Raw genomic sequence first — 16,955 nt, 5'->3', positions numbered from 1 at the left:
TAAAAAAACCTCTTGGCTTCCTCGACCTCTGCCTCCTGGCATTCGATGCGGGCGGTGGGACCAGCCCATCACCTGAGCGACTCTGCCTCCTCCCCGTCCCGCCGTTTCTCTTTCCCTTCCTTGTGGCTTTCTACACTGTTTTTCCCCCTCTGCAATCTTTATGCCTTTCTTTTCCCACTTCCGTAGCTACAAACACCCACATGAATTATCTCCTTCCCCCATCCCATCCTGAAGCCTATTTATACAGAGCCCGGCCCCTGCCCAGCTTGCTCGAGAGCACAGGAGGAGCGGGACGGGGCCGGCAGCACCCACAGCCCAACATGCTCTTGTTTGAACACCGACTGGCTGAAAGAGGATGCTTGTTGCTCTGGCTGCTCCCATCTGTGCTCAGAGCCCAGTCTAACGGGGAGGTGAAGCCCAGGTCCACGCTGTGCCAGCAGGTAAGGTGACTTTCCAAGGAGCACCTGGGCTGGGATGGTCCCAGCAGCGTCGCTGGGTCCCAGCATCCCTCTGTGCATCTCCTGCCCATGGCTCTCACCTCCCTCCAGCCTCAATCTCTTCAACCTTTCCAGCCTCAATCTTCTCTCTGCCTTCTGTGTCCCACTAGCTGGTCCCTGGCACCCAGCTTCTCCCATGTCCCTGCTGTGCTGGTGGCACCTTTCTTCTCCCATGTCCCTGTTGTGCTGGTGGCACCTTCCATTCATCCCTGCCACGGGAGTGTCAACTCAAGATGCTCCCACAGAGGCAGGATGGAGCACAGGGTCCCATGGGGATTCAGGCAGCTGCCACGGATCTTAGCAAGGCAGTCGGGAACCTGGACATGGAGCATCTGGTTTCTCTCCCCCCACATTCACGGGGTGGGGGGACAGAAACCAGCTGCTCCACATCTAGGCTCCTGACTCCAAACTGGCAGAGGAAACCAGTTTGGAGGGAGACAAAAGGTGGAGCCCACCAAGACAGTGCCCTTCCTCTACCCAAACAAGACAGGGATGCTCTGGACCAGTCCCTGGGCTGTCCCAGTGCCCTCCAGAGGGTTTGCCCCACCACCGTCCTGCATCTTCAGTACTTATGCTACTTTTTTGCCCATCTTGCTTGGTGGGAAGCATGGGAAGACAGCCTGTGGAGCCAGAGCTTGAGCCTTCTCCTTGTACCATCAGAAACAACTCAGCAAGGTCTCGGAAAAGCCACCTTAACCCTGGGGACAAGCTTCTTGTCTCTGAGCAGTGGGTTTAGGTGGTCTGGCCCCTTCCCATCCCAGGCTTGGGAAGGGGGAGCAGTGGTCATTTCCATGTTGCTCATGCCCATCTTGGACAGCAGATGGCTTGGAGCTTGGCTGGAGCTGTGGTTTGTAGCTCCTCTCATGTTGTTGGCTTCTCCTCTCTCTCTGTAGAGCCCCACAAAGGTGTCTTGCAAAGGAGTTGGTCTGCGCAAGTTTCCAAAGGAGCTTGGCCAAGGAGTTAAGTACCTTGATCTTTCCAACAACTTCATCCAAAACCTGTCAGGCAGTCTCATGCCAGGGTTTGGGCAGCTTGAGTACCTGGACATGTGCTTCAACCAGCTGGAAACTGTTTCAGCCACAACCCTGGCTCAGCTGCCCCAGCTGCGCTCTCTCCTCCTTGGATCAAACCACCTGGACCTCAATTACCTCACTAATGGACAAGCCTTTCATCTGCTCAGGAATATAGAGGTCCTGGACCTGTCGGCAAATAACCTGGAGAGCCACATGGCAGGCTGGTACGTCAGCAACCTCACCAAGCTGAGGATGCTCGATCTCTCCAGCAATAAGCTGACCAGGCTGCCGGCAGGGATCTTCTGGAGCACGCCACAGCTGCGCGAGCTCGACCTCAGCAACAACTACATCATGGAAATCGAGGAGGGAGCTTTTGAGGCTCTGGAAGAGCTGGAGGTGGTGAACTTGGCTTTGAATTCCCTCCACTGTATCTCTGGCTTCAGCCTCACGCAGCTGCGAGTTTTAAATCTCAGCCACAACGGCCTGGAGCTCTTCGTCTCGGAGGAGGGAGCAGAGCCCTACCTGCTTCAAGTGCTCGACTTGAGCCATAACAGACTCCTCTCTTTTCCAGAGCTCCCCAAAGCCCATTATCTCACACACTTAAACCTCTCCAACAACCTTATTGCTTCCCTGCTCCCAGGCTCACACCATTCGGGGGAGTTTATGCTGCGCTATGAGGAGATGGCGAAGTTTAATAGGACTTTACATCCCGTAGCCGGGCTGACACATGTAACTGACTTGGATCTCAGCAATAACCGGCTCCAGCTGTTCCCATTTCCCTTCTTCCACAGTCTGGGCTCTCTGCAGAACCTCAGCTTGGCTAGGAACTGTCTCCAGGATGTAGTTGGAGAGTTGCTCGCCGGCGGCACGGAGTCCAGCAACCACTCATCCCCACCGCCAGAGCAGGTCGCCCTCTCTGTGCGTTATCTGGACCTCCACAGCAATGCCATCCATGTGCTACCACCCTGGTTTTTCCATTCTCTGCCTCAGCTGGAAACAGTCGATCTGTGCTCCAACAGCCTCCAGCCTTGTGAGAACCAAGGGAGCAAGCAGGGAGGTGGATCTCGTGTGCCAGCCCCAGGAGGCACCTGCACCCCCTTCTACAACGTGCCTCACTTGAAGCATCTGAGCCTTTGCAGGAACAACATCACCAGGCTGCACCCCGACACCTTCAACCAGACCTTGCTGCTCTCCCTAGACCTGTCGGGGAACAAGGACTTGTTCATGCCTAAGGAAGCCCTGAGGGGGTTGGAGTTCTCCCTGCAGAAACTCTCTCTGAGGGGCAACCAAATGGACAACAGCCAGGCACAGCTCCCCTGCCTGGACACGCTCAAAGTCTTGGACATCTCAGGCAATAATTTGAGCCTTTTGCCCACAGGTCTTTTCTGCTCCCCGCTGGAAAGCTTGGACGTTCGCAATAACAACCTGCCAACGTTGGAAATGCCAGCGGTGGCCAGCTGGTCCCATAGCCTTAAGGCTGTGTCCATCGCTGGAAACCCCTTCAGCTGTTGCTCACTGGCCTGGCTGGACCTGCTGCAGGCGACCAGCGTGGGTGTGCAGGACCTGGATGAAGCCTTCTGCTCCTACCAGGACAACAGCAGGAACTTCTCAGCCAAGATAACCAACAGTCCTCGGTGGCTTTGTCCACGTCCCAAAGGCACCAGCTCTCTGGCTCTGCTCGTGGTCATGCTGAGCCTTTTCTTTCTCAGCTCCGTGGCTTGCTGCCTTCTGAAGAAAGGGCAGAAGTCACCGGAGCATGTGGGTCTCCACAGCAACAGGGTCTTCCCCCACCACCCCAAAAGAGAGCAACCAGCTGAGGCAAAGCCAGCAGATAATGTCACCAAAGTGTAGTCTAGCCATGGGGAGCAGAAACTGTAGCAATCAGTCAGAACTCTAATTATTATTATTAATATTAATAATTTTATTGTATTTTAAACCCCTTCCCCTCACCAGGATCCTGTGTGTTTTGCAAACCCAATAAAGGGAGTGTGGTTGGTGCTGAGCTCTGGGCTGGGGGTCTCTGGGCCACCTCTCCTTCTCGAGAAGGAAGGTGGCCCCATCTGCTTCGTTCCCTGGAAGAAATTAAATGCTCTATAAGCAGTTAGGGGTGAGTTTTTCTGCCCTGACATCAAACATTCCCATCACCCAGGCCAAGAAACCAAGGCCTGGGCTGAGCTGGATTAATCTGCTCCCCCTGAACCCATCACACTCTACTTGGGGAAAGGGAGTTGTCTCCATTGGTGCCACCTGAGTGTTTTCACAGCTTTCCCAGCAGTCACTCTTTGCCTTTTAAGTGGGTTTAATAGCTCAGTTAAATACCTGCTCCTGCTCCTAAAGGCATTCCCCAGCCCAGCGAGGAGCGGGCAGTGGCAGGGAATGGTGCCTGTTGGTGGCTTGGGCAGTGGAGGTTTCTGCAGGATCCTACGCACCTCTCTTCTGCCTTTTCCTGCCAATCTGTCACCTCAAACGATGCTGTGAAGTTGATAGAGCTGAAAAATGACCTTCGTGGGTGCAGGAAGGAAATCTGCCTTCTCCTCACCCACTGAGACAGCAAGAATGAGAGAAAACCAGTCTTGTGCTGTCCCTGGCTGACGCTGGGTCACGGGCTCTTTGAGGTGGGTGCTGGATGTTCTCACCCTCAACGCCTGGACTCCTGAGTTGGTGGCAGCAGCTCTGTCTCCATCACAGGGGGTAAGTGCTGGCAGAGATGTGGTCCTTGGTACGCTTGGCACTGTTGGAGCACCTAGTCCATGTGCAGTTTAATATGGGGGGGCCGGACCTCCAGCTAGGGAGGGCAGGAGGAGAAGGTGCTAAGTGAGGTGGTGGGCTGCATCAGCAGTGTGGGATGGCTTTTGTCGTGGTGTGATGCTCCTGGTCTGCACACAACAGCTGGCCAGCTGTACTGGGTGGGACATGTCCAGCTTCCCAGGGCAGAGTGGTGCTGCACCCCCTGGGACAGCAGCCCGGCAAGCACCTGAAAGGCTGGAGCCAGCTCTGGGGAAGGATAAAAATAAGGCTGTAAAGGAACTTTTTAACATTTCACATCTCTTTGGTTCCACCTTGAAAGTCCCCAGCTGGCCTGGGCCATCTACTTGTCCACACACCTGTTGGGTCAGAGGCTGTGAGAGCAGAAGGGCTTGGAAGTCACTTAAAATCCCAATTACTTAACTTTGGCTTTTTGCTTTTTTTTTTTTTTTTTTCCTTTCAAGCTTATCGTGGTTTTATTGTGAAGCAAAGGGCCTTTTTGTAAAATGTACGCCTTCCCCACTGGGGCTGCAGCTTCCTGGCCTTTGATGGGTATCCAGCTCCTGAGGGACCTCCAGCATCTTTGATGGCCCCGTGTTTCCATCCTTGCCTCAGTTTCCCTTTGATCTGGCACTCCGCACCTCCTCATGGTGAGTGATGGTGCAGTGCCCAGGACACCACAGGGGAGCCTAGTGCTGCATGTCACCACCCTGCAGGGACCTTTGGGACAGGCAGGCAGCCCATGCCACTGGTGGAAGCCCAACCTCCCACTCGAGAGCAGCTCTTTGCTGGATCTCCTGTGCCCTTCCTCTTTTCACTCCTGTTCCCATGTCTCTCTCCTTTGTCCAAGACCCAGTAGGTGCCACCACCCTCCCACTGCCACCACAAGCCCTCATCCTCTCCCAGCCCAGCGCTCTCCAGCTCCATCCGTGACAGCTAATGTCACCAGGGAGACACAGCCAGCTGGTCTCTGGGCATGAGGCACAGTGTCCCTCTTGGTCAGTTCTCAGCAGGGTCCCCTGTCCTTGGTGGCACCCGAGCTCCCTGGGGCAGGAACGTTCTTTCCTGCATGTCCCCGAAGCGCTGTGATGGCAGGTGGGTGAGCTCAGCCTGGCTTTGGCCCATCCCTAAATCCATCCTAGCCTCCTTCCCCATCCTGGGCACTTGGTGACATTACAGGGACACTCTTCGGGGCTGCTTGGCCAGCACCCAAAATGCTGCTGTTGCCTTCGGTGGGTGTTTCTGGTACATTTTGTGTGGCCTCTCTTCCTCATTTAAACCCCCTCCCAGGCTGTACTTTCCATGCGGGTCGCCAGAAGATCTCTTGCCCTTTGTGCTGCTTCTTCACCACCTCCCACCAGCGTCCTCCTCCTCCCTCTGAGGCATTGTGGAGGGCTGGAGCCAGGCAGAGCTGGGTGACCGGTGGGGACATGACGTACCACCGGGTGCTCGGTCAGTGCCAGGCGCTGCCCTGGGCTTCCCAAGTCCTCCCAAGCCATGTTTATCCAGCGTTGTTGACGCAGGCTGTCATGTTCCTGTCACCAGCAGCTGGTGGCTGACCCATGCGGGGACGGTGGTGGCTGGGGACAGCAGGCTGCTGATGGCCCAAGTTTTCTCCTGGGGTTGGAGCATCTTCTAAAGCATGAAAATAGGAGAAGGGACCCCCGGTGCTGGTTTCACCTGGCAGGGAAGGGTCCCAAAAGCAACTAAAGTTTGTGGGAAGAGGGGTGGAAGGGAGATGCTGGCCTTGCCAAGGGACGAGGAGGCCACCAGAGCGCAGGGGAGGTGGTGATGATAAAGACAAGAAAGGCTGGAGAACACCCGAGGCCGAAGAAGTGTTGGGAAGGCAGAGAAACTGAGCTGGGAAAACTGGGAAATGGCACGTCAGGTTATTATTTTATCGATATTAGTTTTATTTTATTATCGGGTCATTACATTATCAACGTAATATTTCTATTCTGTGTGCGTGCTTTCCTGATTCAAAGCAAAACAGGATTCCAGGTTGTGTTCTCACAGGTTCTACAAGAAGAACTAAACCCACGTCAGCGCCGAGGGCAATGCCCCCTTCTCCTGGCGACAAGAGAAGCAACGTGCGTTGAGCTTGGCCAGGAGAGGAGCACGGGGCTCGTCCTGGCCCAGGGGACAACGAGGTGACACCGAGCTGGCCAGACGCTGCCCCTGAGCTTCCCCCAGTTTATGGGGAAATGCTTTCCTTATCCCAGGGATTTCTTGGCCTCTCAAGCTTTTTCTTGATCCAAAAGGAGCGTGGAAGATCTGTAGAATACTGAAGTCAAAACAAATAAAGGGAGGGTGCCAAAAATGTTGCATTTTCATGTCAAGCTGTAAGACACCAGGAGTATAAATTTTGGTCTGAAAAAGAGCAGTGGTGGTTGAAATATTGTGACCGTTTGCAAATTTTCTAGAGAACTAGTTGAGAAATCCAGGAAAACTCATTCTTTCCAGCGGAAAGCCTTCACATTTCACTGGATCTGCATTTTTCACAGGAAAAAAAAAAAAGATTTTTATCAAAAATTTCCAACTAGCTGTTCTGCTAACTCATGTGGAAATTACCTTGTCTGCAACTAACTTGAATTTAGAGGAATTATTTTTTTTTCTTCTTTCCTTTTTCCCTTTCTCTCCATGGAGATGAGAGCCAGAACTTCATCTGCTTCAAGAGCTGAAGAGTTTCCTGGTGGCTGGCTGGCAGATACTGCTCCTTGAGCCACCCCTGCCTGGCAGAGTGGGGAGAGCTCTCCTCATCCCATGTTTAGACAGAGCGTAGATGATCCTAAATCTCCCCAATTCCATTACAAGACAATGCAGGACAACATGTTCCAGGCTGTCACAAGGTGAGAAACCATCGTTGCAGAGAACACTGTTTTCCTGCCCCTGCCAAGCACCTCCTGCCCTGGGTTTCACCTGCCAGAAGAGCTCAGGTGAGCCCACTTCAGTGCTTCAGAAACAGCTGCTGAGGATATAATTTCATTTATTTTTTTGCTAATTTATGCTGATAAATATGCAGATTTGCATATTTATATGATATTGCTGCAATATGTATGCAAAATGAGCTTGATTTCATAAACCACCGTCCTCTGACCATTGCTTGGCTCCCCGGGGCCGGGTGGCTTTTAAGTTCTCCAGGCTCATGTGGCATTTGCTCCATGGCTTTGGGATGGGGCAGGAGGCTGTGGCAGTGGCTCATCTCCCCATGTGTCACCTCCGGACATCAGCCTGCCTGTCCCTCCCATTGGCAGAGCTGGGCCACCACTGCTTTCCATTATCACTCACTGCCACAACCTCTTCTGCGTGACTCAACAAAACTCCCCCCCTGCAGCTATTTCTAGCCAAGTTAATGAGGTCGGGTGTGTTATTCATGGCATTTTCTTCCTCTCTTGGGGGCTCCGGCCAGGCTGGGACCTGCCACTGGCCCTCCAGCATGTAGACCTTCAGCCAGAGGAACGTGGCAATCCCAGCACCTCTCCTGTACCGCTTTATGCAGCATCACTTGCCTGGGCTGTTGTGGAAGGATTGGGGATGCTGACACATGTTCTGCAGCTGGATCCCCCAGCCCAGATGTCACAGGGCCCTGGGGACAGGGCGTGCTGCAGAGCCTGGGACACTGCCACTGCTGCAGGCAGCCCTGGTCACAGCAGCTCATGGAGTGTCACCAGTTGTTCTGTCTCCTTACAGCTTGAACCCACAAAGATGCACATGGAGACCTACCATCCCTGGTCCCAGCTTTGGGACTTCTCTGGGCAGGTGCATGGGAGCAACCTCGTGGTGACGGAGGAGAAGCCGTGGTACCAGGTGAAGCTGGAAGGCAGCACCGTGCGTAAGTGGCTCTGGAGGAGATCAGCTGGCAGGAACAAGTCCTGGCAGGAACAAGTCCCCATCGCCCCCAGCCTGCTTCTCAGTATCCGTCCTGTGGTGAGGTCACTGACTCCACCACTACGTCAGAAAGAGGAAGGAGGACAGTTTCGCTAAAGGAAAGCAGCCCTCCACCACAGGACAGTCACCTGGCACCCAGGGTGGCCATCACCAGCATCCCCAACCTCCAGAGGTGACAGGATGATCCTAGGTGACCGCCCGCGGCAGGGATCCTGTCCACAACCTCTGGGATGTGGTGGGAGCTGGCTGGACCACAACGAGCTGCCCCCTCACCAAGACGTCGGTGCCACATGACAGCATGCTACCACCTCCTGCGTCACCACCACCCAGCGCTGTCACAGCCTCCCAGGCAAAAGGATGTGGCTCCTCACGTGGTCGGTCAGTAGGTGAGTGTGGGGTTGGGGAGCACCAAGGTCACCAGGGGCTTGAGGGAACACGGAGTACACTGACAGCAGGGGGACTCCTGGAAGGTCCTTGTAGGACACGGCCTCTCCTGATCCTGGAAGCCACAAGTCCTTGCAAGCTGGGATGGAACATGGGGAGGGGTTCTTACACAGGTCACAAACCATTCATGGGTATTTGCTTTTGCCCTGCCCGAGTCCTGGTAGTGGGACACACAAATCCTTGGCCACCCAGGACAACTATCTGATGTTCCTCCAGTAAGTAGCTTAATCCCAGGAGCAAACTCAGCGTGCAGGTAAGCCCTGACCCAGCAGCAGGTCTTCTCCTTGCCTCCTGTGAGCTCTTCCTTGAGCTTTCCCCTCCCTCAGTGTCCCCAGGGCAGCCAAAACCAGACAGGCAGCTGGGGGGGTGACATTTTTCCAATGTTCCTCCCTGCTCCTCTCCGGCCTTTCCCTCTGTTCAGTGCCCACAGATGGATCCCCAGCAGTGGGGCTGCACTTTCTCCCCACAGTGGCTCTCCGGCCAGGCTGGGGAAGGGAAGCCTTTCTCCTGGGCTGGGAATCCCCTCCCACCTTCCTCCTTCCCCAAAAGAGAGCCTGACACGGATGGGGTATTTTTAGCACTTACCCTATGGTTGTTTCAAGGATTGAGCTAAGAAGAGGAATTGACAGCAAACAAAGGATTGCTTTTGCTTTAAAAGGAAGTATTTATTTTTTCTTCTTTCCTACTACTCAGTCATTGCAAAACTTTTCTGTGAAGAGGGACTGGTAAAAATCACCTTCCGTAGAAGACAGCGGGCTCGAGCAGGGGATTGACGTCAGAAATCACTGGACACTGTTCCTGTGGTGACACTGGCTCACAGCCCAAAAGAAGGGGCTGGGGTGGTACTAAGCCCCTCTGTCCCAGCACTGGTCATGGCTCTCAGCACCTGTGAAGCGAGGAGATGCCTCCACCTGCCAGACCATCCTCTCATGTGTCCTCTCTGCATTCCTGCTCTCCAGCATCTTTTCCTGACTGTTGCTCGTGGCTTTTCCTAAATCCCCTGAGATCCCAGGTGCTCTCACCTTCCCAGCTGCCATCTGAGCCCAGCATGTACAGGTTACAGCAACCCATCTGAGATCCTCCAACTCCCAGACTAAGATGTCATCCACGCCTTGAGGAGTTTGCCTGAAAGCAATATGGTTAATAGGGGGGAAAAAGTGACTTGTTGCAATGTGAGAGTGGCCAGCACCCACACAGCAAGCAGGAGCATGGTCAAAGCAGGTTCTCCAAGGACCTGAAGGAGAGATGGTGGCCCTTAGAAGCAAAACCGCTGGCCAGAAGGTGGCAATATCCCCTCTCCTTTCTGGGCCTGACACCACGAAGAGCACAGAAGGGGTCAGCCCCTTGTGCAGGGGATGGGTCCATTTTGGTTTGGAAACTCTAACCCCACTAAACCTTTGGATCGAACAGCTCGGGCAGCGGCAGGATGCGGCGAGACTCAGACACAGACCAATTTGATCATGCTGAAGCCCACGTTATTGTTTTAACAAACTCTTGTATATCTTTCTTACAAACGTGTGTCCATGTATAATTGGTTCACTTAAAGTCCAACAGTTCATGATTGGATGACTTCCTCCTTCTTTGTTCTCTGCGGTAACTTCAGTAACTTTCCTCTGGTGGCAATCTGACAGGTCCTTAATCTTATTTACTCCCTTCTTCTCCGGACTCTCAGGCCTCTTCAAGGATACACAGATGTCTGCACAAGGCCGATGCTAAGGCTTCCACGGATGAGCCAAGGTTTCCCCCAGCAGGACAATGGTCCATGGCCCACCCAGGTGGTGAGGTGTCCCTGATATCTATGAAGCCTGCACTGACCAAAGTGGGTGCTGGTGGTGTCAATGCCCCAGCGCTTACAGACAGTGGGGAGGAGAGGGTTTGACAGGGGGGAGGGCAAAGTCCTGCTTTGGGGAGAACGTTCCCAGGCACCAGTATGTGCTAAGGCCACCCAGCTGGAAAGCAGCTTCACCCAGATGGCAACCCCGACCTTCCTCTCCACCTGTGCAGAGACAGAGATGCACTTTGCCCACCTTTGTGTCTCGCTCAGGACAGATTAGGGGACTGCTGACCTTCCCGACCCCCTCGTCCAAAGTCCTCTGCAGGGTCTTGTTGTGCTGATGCTCACTTTTTCTTGAGCTGTTCTAGGCAGCTGATGAGATAACGTTAGAAATCAGGCCAGAGGGATTAGCATCTCCAGCAGAGCCTGTGTTCCCACTGAAACCTCCTCATCCCTCAGCAGAGATGTGGCACTGGGACACTTTGGAGTGACACCCAGCTCTTCCAGGCAGGCTGGATGCAGGACACCCACTGCCAAGGAATCCAGGACAGTGTGACTGGGAGGGACTGGAAGCCATTGGGAACCCCTCCGTCCCTCTGGCTGGAGTCTGAAGGAGGAGGTGTCTGGTTAGATGTGCCTTGCAACACAGGGTTGCCTTTGCTCAGCAATTTCTGCCTTGCACGTGCTTGGTGAACCACTGCCCTCCCTCTGCCCACTGAGCACATGATGTGCAGAAAAGCACCCAGACACCTCCCAACACTGACAAAAGTAGCTTTTCCTGGTCGGAAAATTCCTAATCCCTCCAGAAGCTGTTCGGATTTCTCCGCAATGTCCCCCTTCAGGGCCCAAGGCATTTCCCCATTCCCCGAGGCTGAAAAGGGAACTTACAGAGAATATGATTTCATAAGATCAAAATCCTCAGGGTTAGAGTGAAAGGAGCCCTTGGGCTAGCACAAGGGAGAAGTGTGAGCTCCGTATCTGTTTGCGGGTCCAAGTAAGAACAGGACCTGCAGAAGCCATGATTGGGAAGGTGGGACTTCAAAGAAATATCAGGGACTTCCAGAGCGCAGCGAGCGCCAGCAGGACTGAGCTGAGTCAAGAAAGGTGAAAGCTGAACTGTGACGCTGTGGTGAGACCAGTCTGACTTCAGTCTCACCAAACATGACAAATAACTTCATGACAAAGGACTCCAGCTTTACCCCAGGCCTGGTAAGGTACCCCCTTCGCAGCATGAAGCTGTTGGTCATAGGGCTGAGTCCCAGGGTGCTGTCACCTTGTCCCACACAGCACCAACCTCTGGCCCCAACAGTGGGTGCTGCTTCATGGGGCTTTTCTACCTCAGCCCTCAGGGTTCTGTGATGTGAATAAGCAAATCCATCACACCAGGGACTAGCTGTCATTGCAGAGCCCTCAGTAGAAGTGGACCAGGTTCAGGGATCAGGTTCGTCCCTGCCACATGCCACCTGGGATTGGAACGAATGGCCCAGAGGGAGTTTGATCTTACATGGGACACCAGGACCCAGGTAATGCTGGAGTGAAATAAGCAGCTTCCTTAATCACAGGGATGCTGGAGGAGACTTTGGGCTGATGAGGGAGCAGCTGAGTGGGGTTGAAAATCTGAGGGCTTGGAGAAAACTGAGAAAAAAAAGTGAACTGCATTGTGATCAGGGTGCCTGAATTGTGTCTAGGACCATAAGGAAGCCTAGAGAGTAAAAGATGTGCTAGGGACTGCCCAGGCTGAAACAGCACGGCGTGTCCCAATGGTCCTTTATCATCTGGCAGGTTTTAGTCTGCTCCCAGAGAATAGCCTTCTCGTGGAGGTGGGTTCATTGCTGAGGAGATCACATTGCCCCTGTGGATGGATGGAGTCTGCCCAGATGCCTCTGCTTGACCTCCCTGGAGGCTGTGAGTTACCCATCCTACTGCTGGGGATCCCAAACTGAGCTAGTTAGTGTCTGGCTTGCCCTTAGATCTTCCTCCGTGGGGCAATAATCAGGGCTGGAGGGAGCAGCAGAGGAGTGGGACCTGCCCTGATGTCCCACAGGTACTGGAGGACTCTGTTGTACCTGATGCTTGGTCTGAAGGAGTTGGGAAGGTGGTACAGGAGAGGGCGTGCTCATTGCTACCTTCTTGTCTCAATCTTATCCCACAAAAATAGGTAGATTGTTGTTGTTTTAACCAGCTTAATCCTCATTTTAGAGGCAGAAACCAAAACACAGGGTTTAGCGTTTAGGGAATATAGACTTGGGTTATCCCTTGTCCTCTCCAACAGGGATTCTGCTTCCTGCAGCCGGGAAAGGATTTCTCATCCTGAAATACTCAGGGACAACGTCCTAAGTATTGGTTGCAGTGAGGAAAGGTTCCTCCTGCCCTAAACCAGGGAGTCCCAGCCCGACAGTGTCAATGTTCACCCGGTGGCAACAGGTCATTGGAACAGGCTGCCCAGGGAGGGGGTGGAGTCCCCATCCCTGGCTGTGTTTAAGGGCCGTTTAGATGCAGTGCTGAGGGACAGGTGTAGGGGAGGACTTTGTAGAGTAGGGTAGATGGTTGGACTCGATGATCCCAAGGGTGTCTTCCAACCTAGACCATTCTATGATTCTATGTCCAGAAGCAGGGCAGGCTTCCTGCTCGGACCGCTCCGAAACAGAAATCCAAGGATGGTGCTTGCTGGCCTTCACATGCCCTCCGCAGAGACATCCAAGCTGTGCGCCCCAACGAGCAGCTCAGCCCATTTGCTTTTATCCTGTATCTTTGCTAATCCTGCTGAAAAAAAAAAAAAAAAAAAATCATCCTTCAGCTGACAAGAGCTTGCTGTAACTTTGGAGGCTTTTGGTGTCAGTTCACAGGCATGAGGGAGAGGAAGGTTAATGGGATCAGAGCCAGCCGACTCCAGGGACACTGAATACAGCGTCTCTTTTCTCTCTGTCCTTTAATTAAGGCCCTTGTAATTCTGCTTGGGATTTGGGAGTGACCTCGGTGCTTTCCTAACAGGACCCTTCCTCATGGGCCATTGCTCCGGCACAATGTACCTTGGCCTTTTCATCCCAAGGGAGCAGATTGGGAAGGTCAACAATTCAAGCTGCGTGTCCTAGTTTTAGTGCACATGATAACAAGTCAAAGGGAGGTCATGGGGGGCTGCTAACCAGCCACCCAGTTATCTCCTGGAAAGGGAAACCACCTTCCAGTGAGAAGGGAAGTTGCACAGAGAGGGAGAAAGCGAAAGCCCAAAGGAGAGGTCTTCAACTGCTTTCCAAAAGAAGCTGGTGTCGGCTGGACTTGTCTCTCAAATGTCACCTCCCACTGTGGGAAAATATCAGCCTACCTGGTTCCTGCAGGTCCGCACAGCAGCAAAGGTTGCACTTTTGGTTTTTCTACTTACAGAAGGGAAAGATTCAGAAAAAAAAAAAATACACCTTGTGACAAGCACGTGGAAGCCAGGGAAATGTCACACCAAAGCAGCTCCTGTCCAAGCCGGCACCGTTTCCCTGGCTGTACCATTCCCAGCAGCTGTAATCTGGTTCCTGCAACGAACCTGGCATTTCTGCAGCTGCTGTCCCTGCCCAGTGCTGGCTCATGGACACACCAGTTTGCCCCCAGCACCAGGCAAACTCTCCTCTGGGCTGGACTTTCAGCTCATTTTCTCAGCCTGGAGAGGCAAATTGCTGTGGAACCTGGTTATGCTGTTTTCAGGAGCTCGGAATTAGCTGTACTCATTAGTCCTGACCCGGAAAACCCAGCAACAGGGTCAAGGCAAAGTCCTTTGGCTGTCCCTCCTGCCCCCAAGCACTTTGGGGTGCTGAAGGCAACAGAATGCCTGATGCCAACTACAGACTGGGATTTTCGGCGCTGACAAGCTAAAGACAGCCCCATGCTGAGTTAGATCCTGCTCTGACCACATGTTTTCTAACGGGCGCGTTCAGTTTTAGGGCTGTTTCTCAAGTTTGCTGTGGGCAGGGCTGGAGAGGGGAGCGCGGCGGAGGGAGCCCCTGTGCTGCAGCCCTGCCCTTTCCTGCAGTGGGGAGAGGTTGTTTTAACCCCATTCCTTTGAAATGGGCTGGAGGACTGTGTGCCGAGAGCCCTTCCACATGTCCTCTTCTGTTCACCCTCTTTCTCTGCAGTTATGGAGCCCACCAGCAGCTGCCAATGCCCTGACTGAGACGACAGGTCAGCGATGGGGTTTTTCTGGGGCTGTGAAGTCGGTGTCCAGAGGCAGAATTTCCCCACACTCAGCCTCCGGCTGGGTCTTCTCCAGGCTGGTGAGACCAGTGTCCACACCCTTGAGTGACAAATACACATCTGGAGCCTTGGTTATTGCAGAGTCCTGGCTGTCCTGGTGGGACTCCGGAGACAAAGGAGGCAGATGGGTGAGACTTTCACTCTTTCTGGGTCAAAAAGAGTTGGTGACTGGAAAAAGGGGAACATAACCCCAATATTAAAAAAAAAAAAAACGAAAAAAAAGAAGACCCAGAGAACTATAGGCCAGTCAGTCTCACCTCTGTGCCTGGCAAGATCCTGGAGCAGATCCTCCTGGAACCTCTGCTAAGGCACATGGAAGATAAGGAGGTGATTGGAGACAGCCAACGTGGCTTCACCAAGGGCAAATCGTGCCTGCCAAATTTGGTGGCCTTTTACGATACTGCCACACGCTTGGTGGACAAGGGCAGAGCAAAAGATGTCATTTACCTGGACTTATGCAAAAATGTAATTTTTAAAGTTTCTTGTGAAAAAAAAAACAAAGAAAAAACTCAGGAATTAACATCAACCCCTTCTGTCCTTTACTCATCTCCCAGCCAGTTACAGGGATGGGGTTTCCCCTGCTGAGCAGAGCCTGGCATCCACTTTGTGACCCGATCTGGGCTCTCCAGAAGGTCCCAGAGGTGGAAAACACCTCAGCTCTGGTGTCTGCAGCAACTCCATGCTTGCAGGGACACGAAGGGGTACGTGGCAGCTGAGCAGCTGGTGGGGTGAACATGCCAGACCCCATGCCCCCCATCTCCCCATCATGCCCACCCGCTCCGGTGGGACATCTCGAAATCGCTTCCCAGCTGCTGCTTTGGGGATGGGCACAGCAAATTATGGCTGTGCCACCCCCCTCCCTCTCTCCATCCCCCAGCCCTAACCCCACCGAAACCGCCTTTGTGACCCTCCCCGGGGGGGGAGGACAGAGCTGCCCGCAGTGATAAAAGGGGGCGGTGAGGCCCAACGGCCCCGGCCTCATCCCCGGCCATGGGCCGCCCCATCGCCGCCGCACTGCTCTGCCAGCTGGGGCTCTCCGTGGCCATCCAGTGGCTGTGAGTAGCCATCCCGGGCGACATGTGGTCCCCCCCCACCCTTCTTCCCCACCACCACCTTCCCCGCAATCCCTTTTGGGGCTCCCCCTCTCCGGTTGGGTGCCCGGAGGGGGTACCTGTGGGTGCCTCCACCCCATCCCCATATGGCTGACACCCATCCTCTCCCCACAGGGGGCTGACGGAGAGCGGCAAGGGGGTGGCCTGGAATGAAAGCCACCACTGCCGGCTGCTCGCCGGGCTGGTACCCGACCAGTTCCAGATGTGCCGCAGGAACCTGGAGGTGATGCCCAGCATCGTCCGGGCCGCTGGCCGGACCAAGAGCGTCTGCCAGAAGACCTTTGCAGACATGAGGTGGAACTGCTCCTCCATCCAACGCGCCCCCAGCTTCGGCCCTGACCTGCTGAAAGGTAAAGGATGCTTCATCCACTGCGTTTCATCCTCTTTCTGCCTCACACACCTTCCCAGGTGGGCACTGCTTTAATGTAAAGAGTTGCTGTTCTGTTGGTGGGTGTCAATTCTTGCTGCCGTTACGCTGGTGTTAATCCTATGCAACTCAGATCTGCAGGAGCTGACAAGCAGCAACTTCTATTTCAAGCAAAACCAGCTGCTAGAGGCTCAAAAAAATAAAAAAAGGGGGAGAGGTGGGGAGACGGGATGTTTACTGACAGCGTAATGTAAGGGGTGGCAAAGGTTAAAAATACAGCACAAGGAAAATGCTGGGTCTTGGGTTTGTCCTGTTGCAAGACAAAAAAACCTCTCCCACCCTCATTTGCATTGTGAGAGGTGTGAGAGGAGTGTTTGGCTGGGCAGGGAGGAAGGACATCTCCCCCTCTTCTTCCCAGGAACCCGGGAATCTGCCTTCGTCTATGCCCTGGCCGCCGCCGCCGTCGCGCACTCCATCGCCCAGGCCTGCACCTCAGGAGAGCTCCCTCTCTGCTCCTGTGGCTCCGTCCCCTCTGAGGTCCCCGGGCCGGACTTCAGATGGGGTGGCTGCGGGGACAACTTGCGCTACGGCCTCCAGCTCGGCACCGCTTTTGCTGACAGTCCCTTAAAATCCAGCAAGCTGGGGACACAAGCCCTCAAAGCCATGAATCTGCATAACAACGTGGTGGGCAGGCAGGTGGGTACGGTGCCCACCACAGATGTCACCTCACCTGGGGGACAGAGGTGCCTATTGTAAGGCATTAGACTCTGGCCAGGCTTGTTGGGATCCTGTTCTTAAAGTCAGGAGGCCACTAAACGGTTAAAATGGAGTCACATGTGTTTGCAGAGACACCCCCCCCACTGCTCTTTGCCTGCCCCC

General features: G+C 54.0%; 1 protein-coding gene across 7 annotated transcripts in view; it reads left to right on the top strand.

The window, feature by feature from the left end:
• Positions 1–306: 306 nt before the first annotated feature.
• Positions 307–16,955, top strand: part of LOC106895449 (protein Wnt-11b-like) — a 19,633-nt gene continuing 2,984 nt past the window's right edge. Inside the window, exons 1-8 of one of the 7 annotated variants that reach the window (XR_001413424.1) lie at positions 307–440; positions 1,391–4,201; positions 6,902–7,104; positions 7,946–8,529; positions 9,281–11,884; positions 12,144–12,266; positions 14,480–14,725; positions 15,152–15,210. Coding sequence is in view for 3 of the 7 variants with exons in the window: in XM_014954881.1 (XP_014810367.1) it covers positions 8,501–8,529; positions 15,824–16,059; positions 16,495–16,772 (543 nt within the window). In the remaining 4 variants the exon portion in view is untranslated. Of the gene's footprint in view, positions 441–1,390; positions 4,202–4,825; positions 4,906–6,901; positions 7,192–7,945; positions 8,530–9,280; positions 11,885–12,143; positions 12,267–13,923; positions 14,726–15,151; positions 15,211–15,823; positions 16,060–16,494; positions 16,773–16,955 lie in introns of those variants that run through there. The other 6 variants (XR_001413423.1, XR_001413425.1, XR_001413426.1 and 3 more) reach the window with 6 other exon arrangements.

Source organism: Calidris pugnax, unplaced genomic scaffold, assembly GCF_001431845.1.
Source record: "Calidris pugnax isolate Ruff unplaced genomic scaffold, ASM143184v1 scaffold38, whole genome shotgun sequence".
Taxonomy (NCBI): domain Eukaryota; kingdom Metazoa; phylum Chordata; class Aves; order Charadriiformes; family Scolopacidae; genus Calidris; species Calidris pugnax.
The sequence above is the reverse complement of the archived record's forward strand: the minus strand, read 5'-3'. Positions and strand labels throughout refer to the sequence as shown.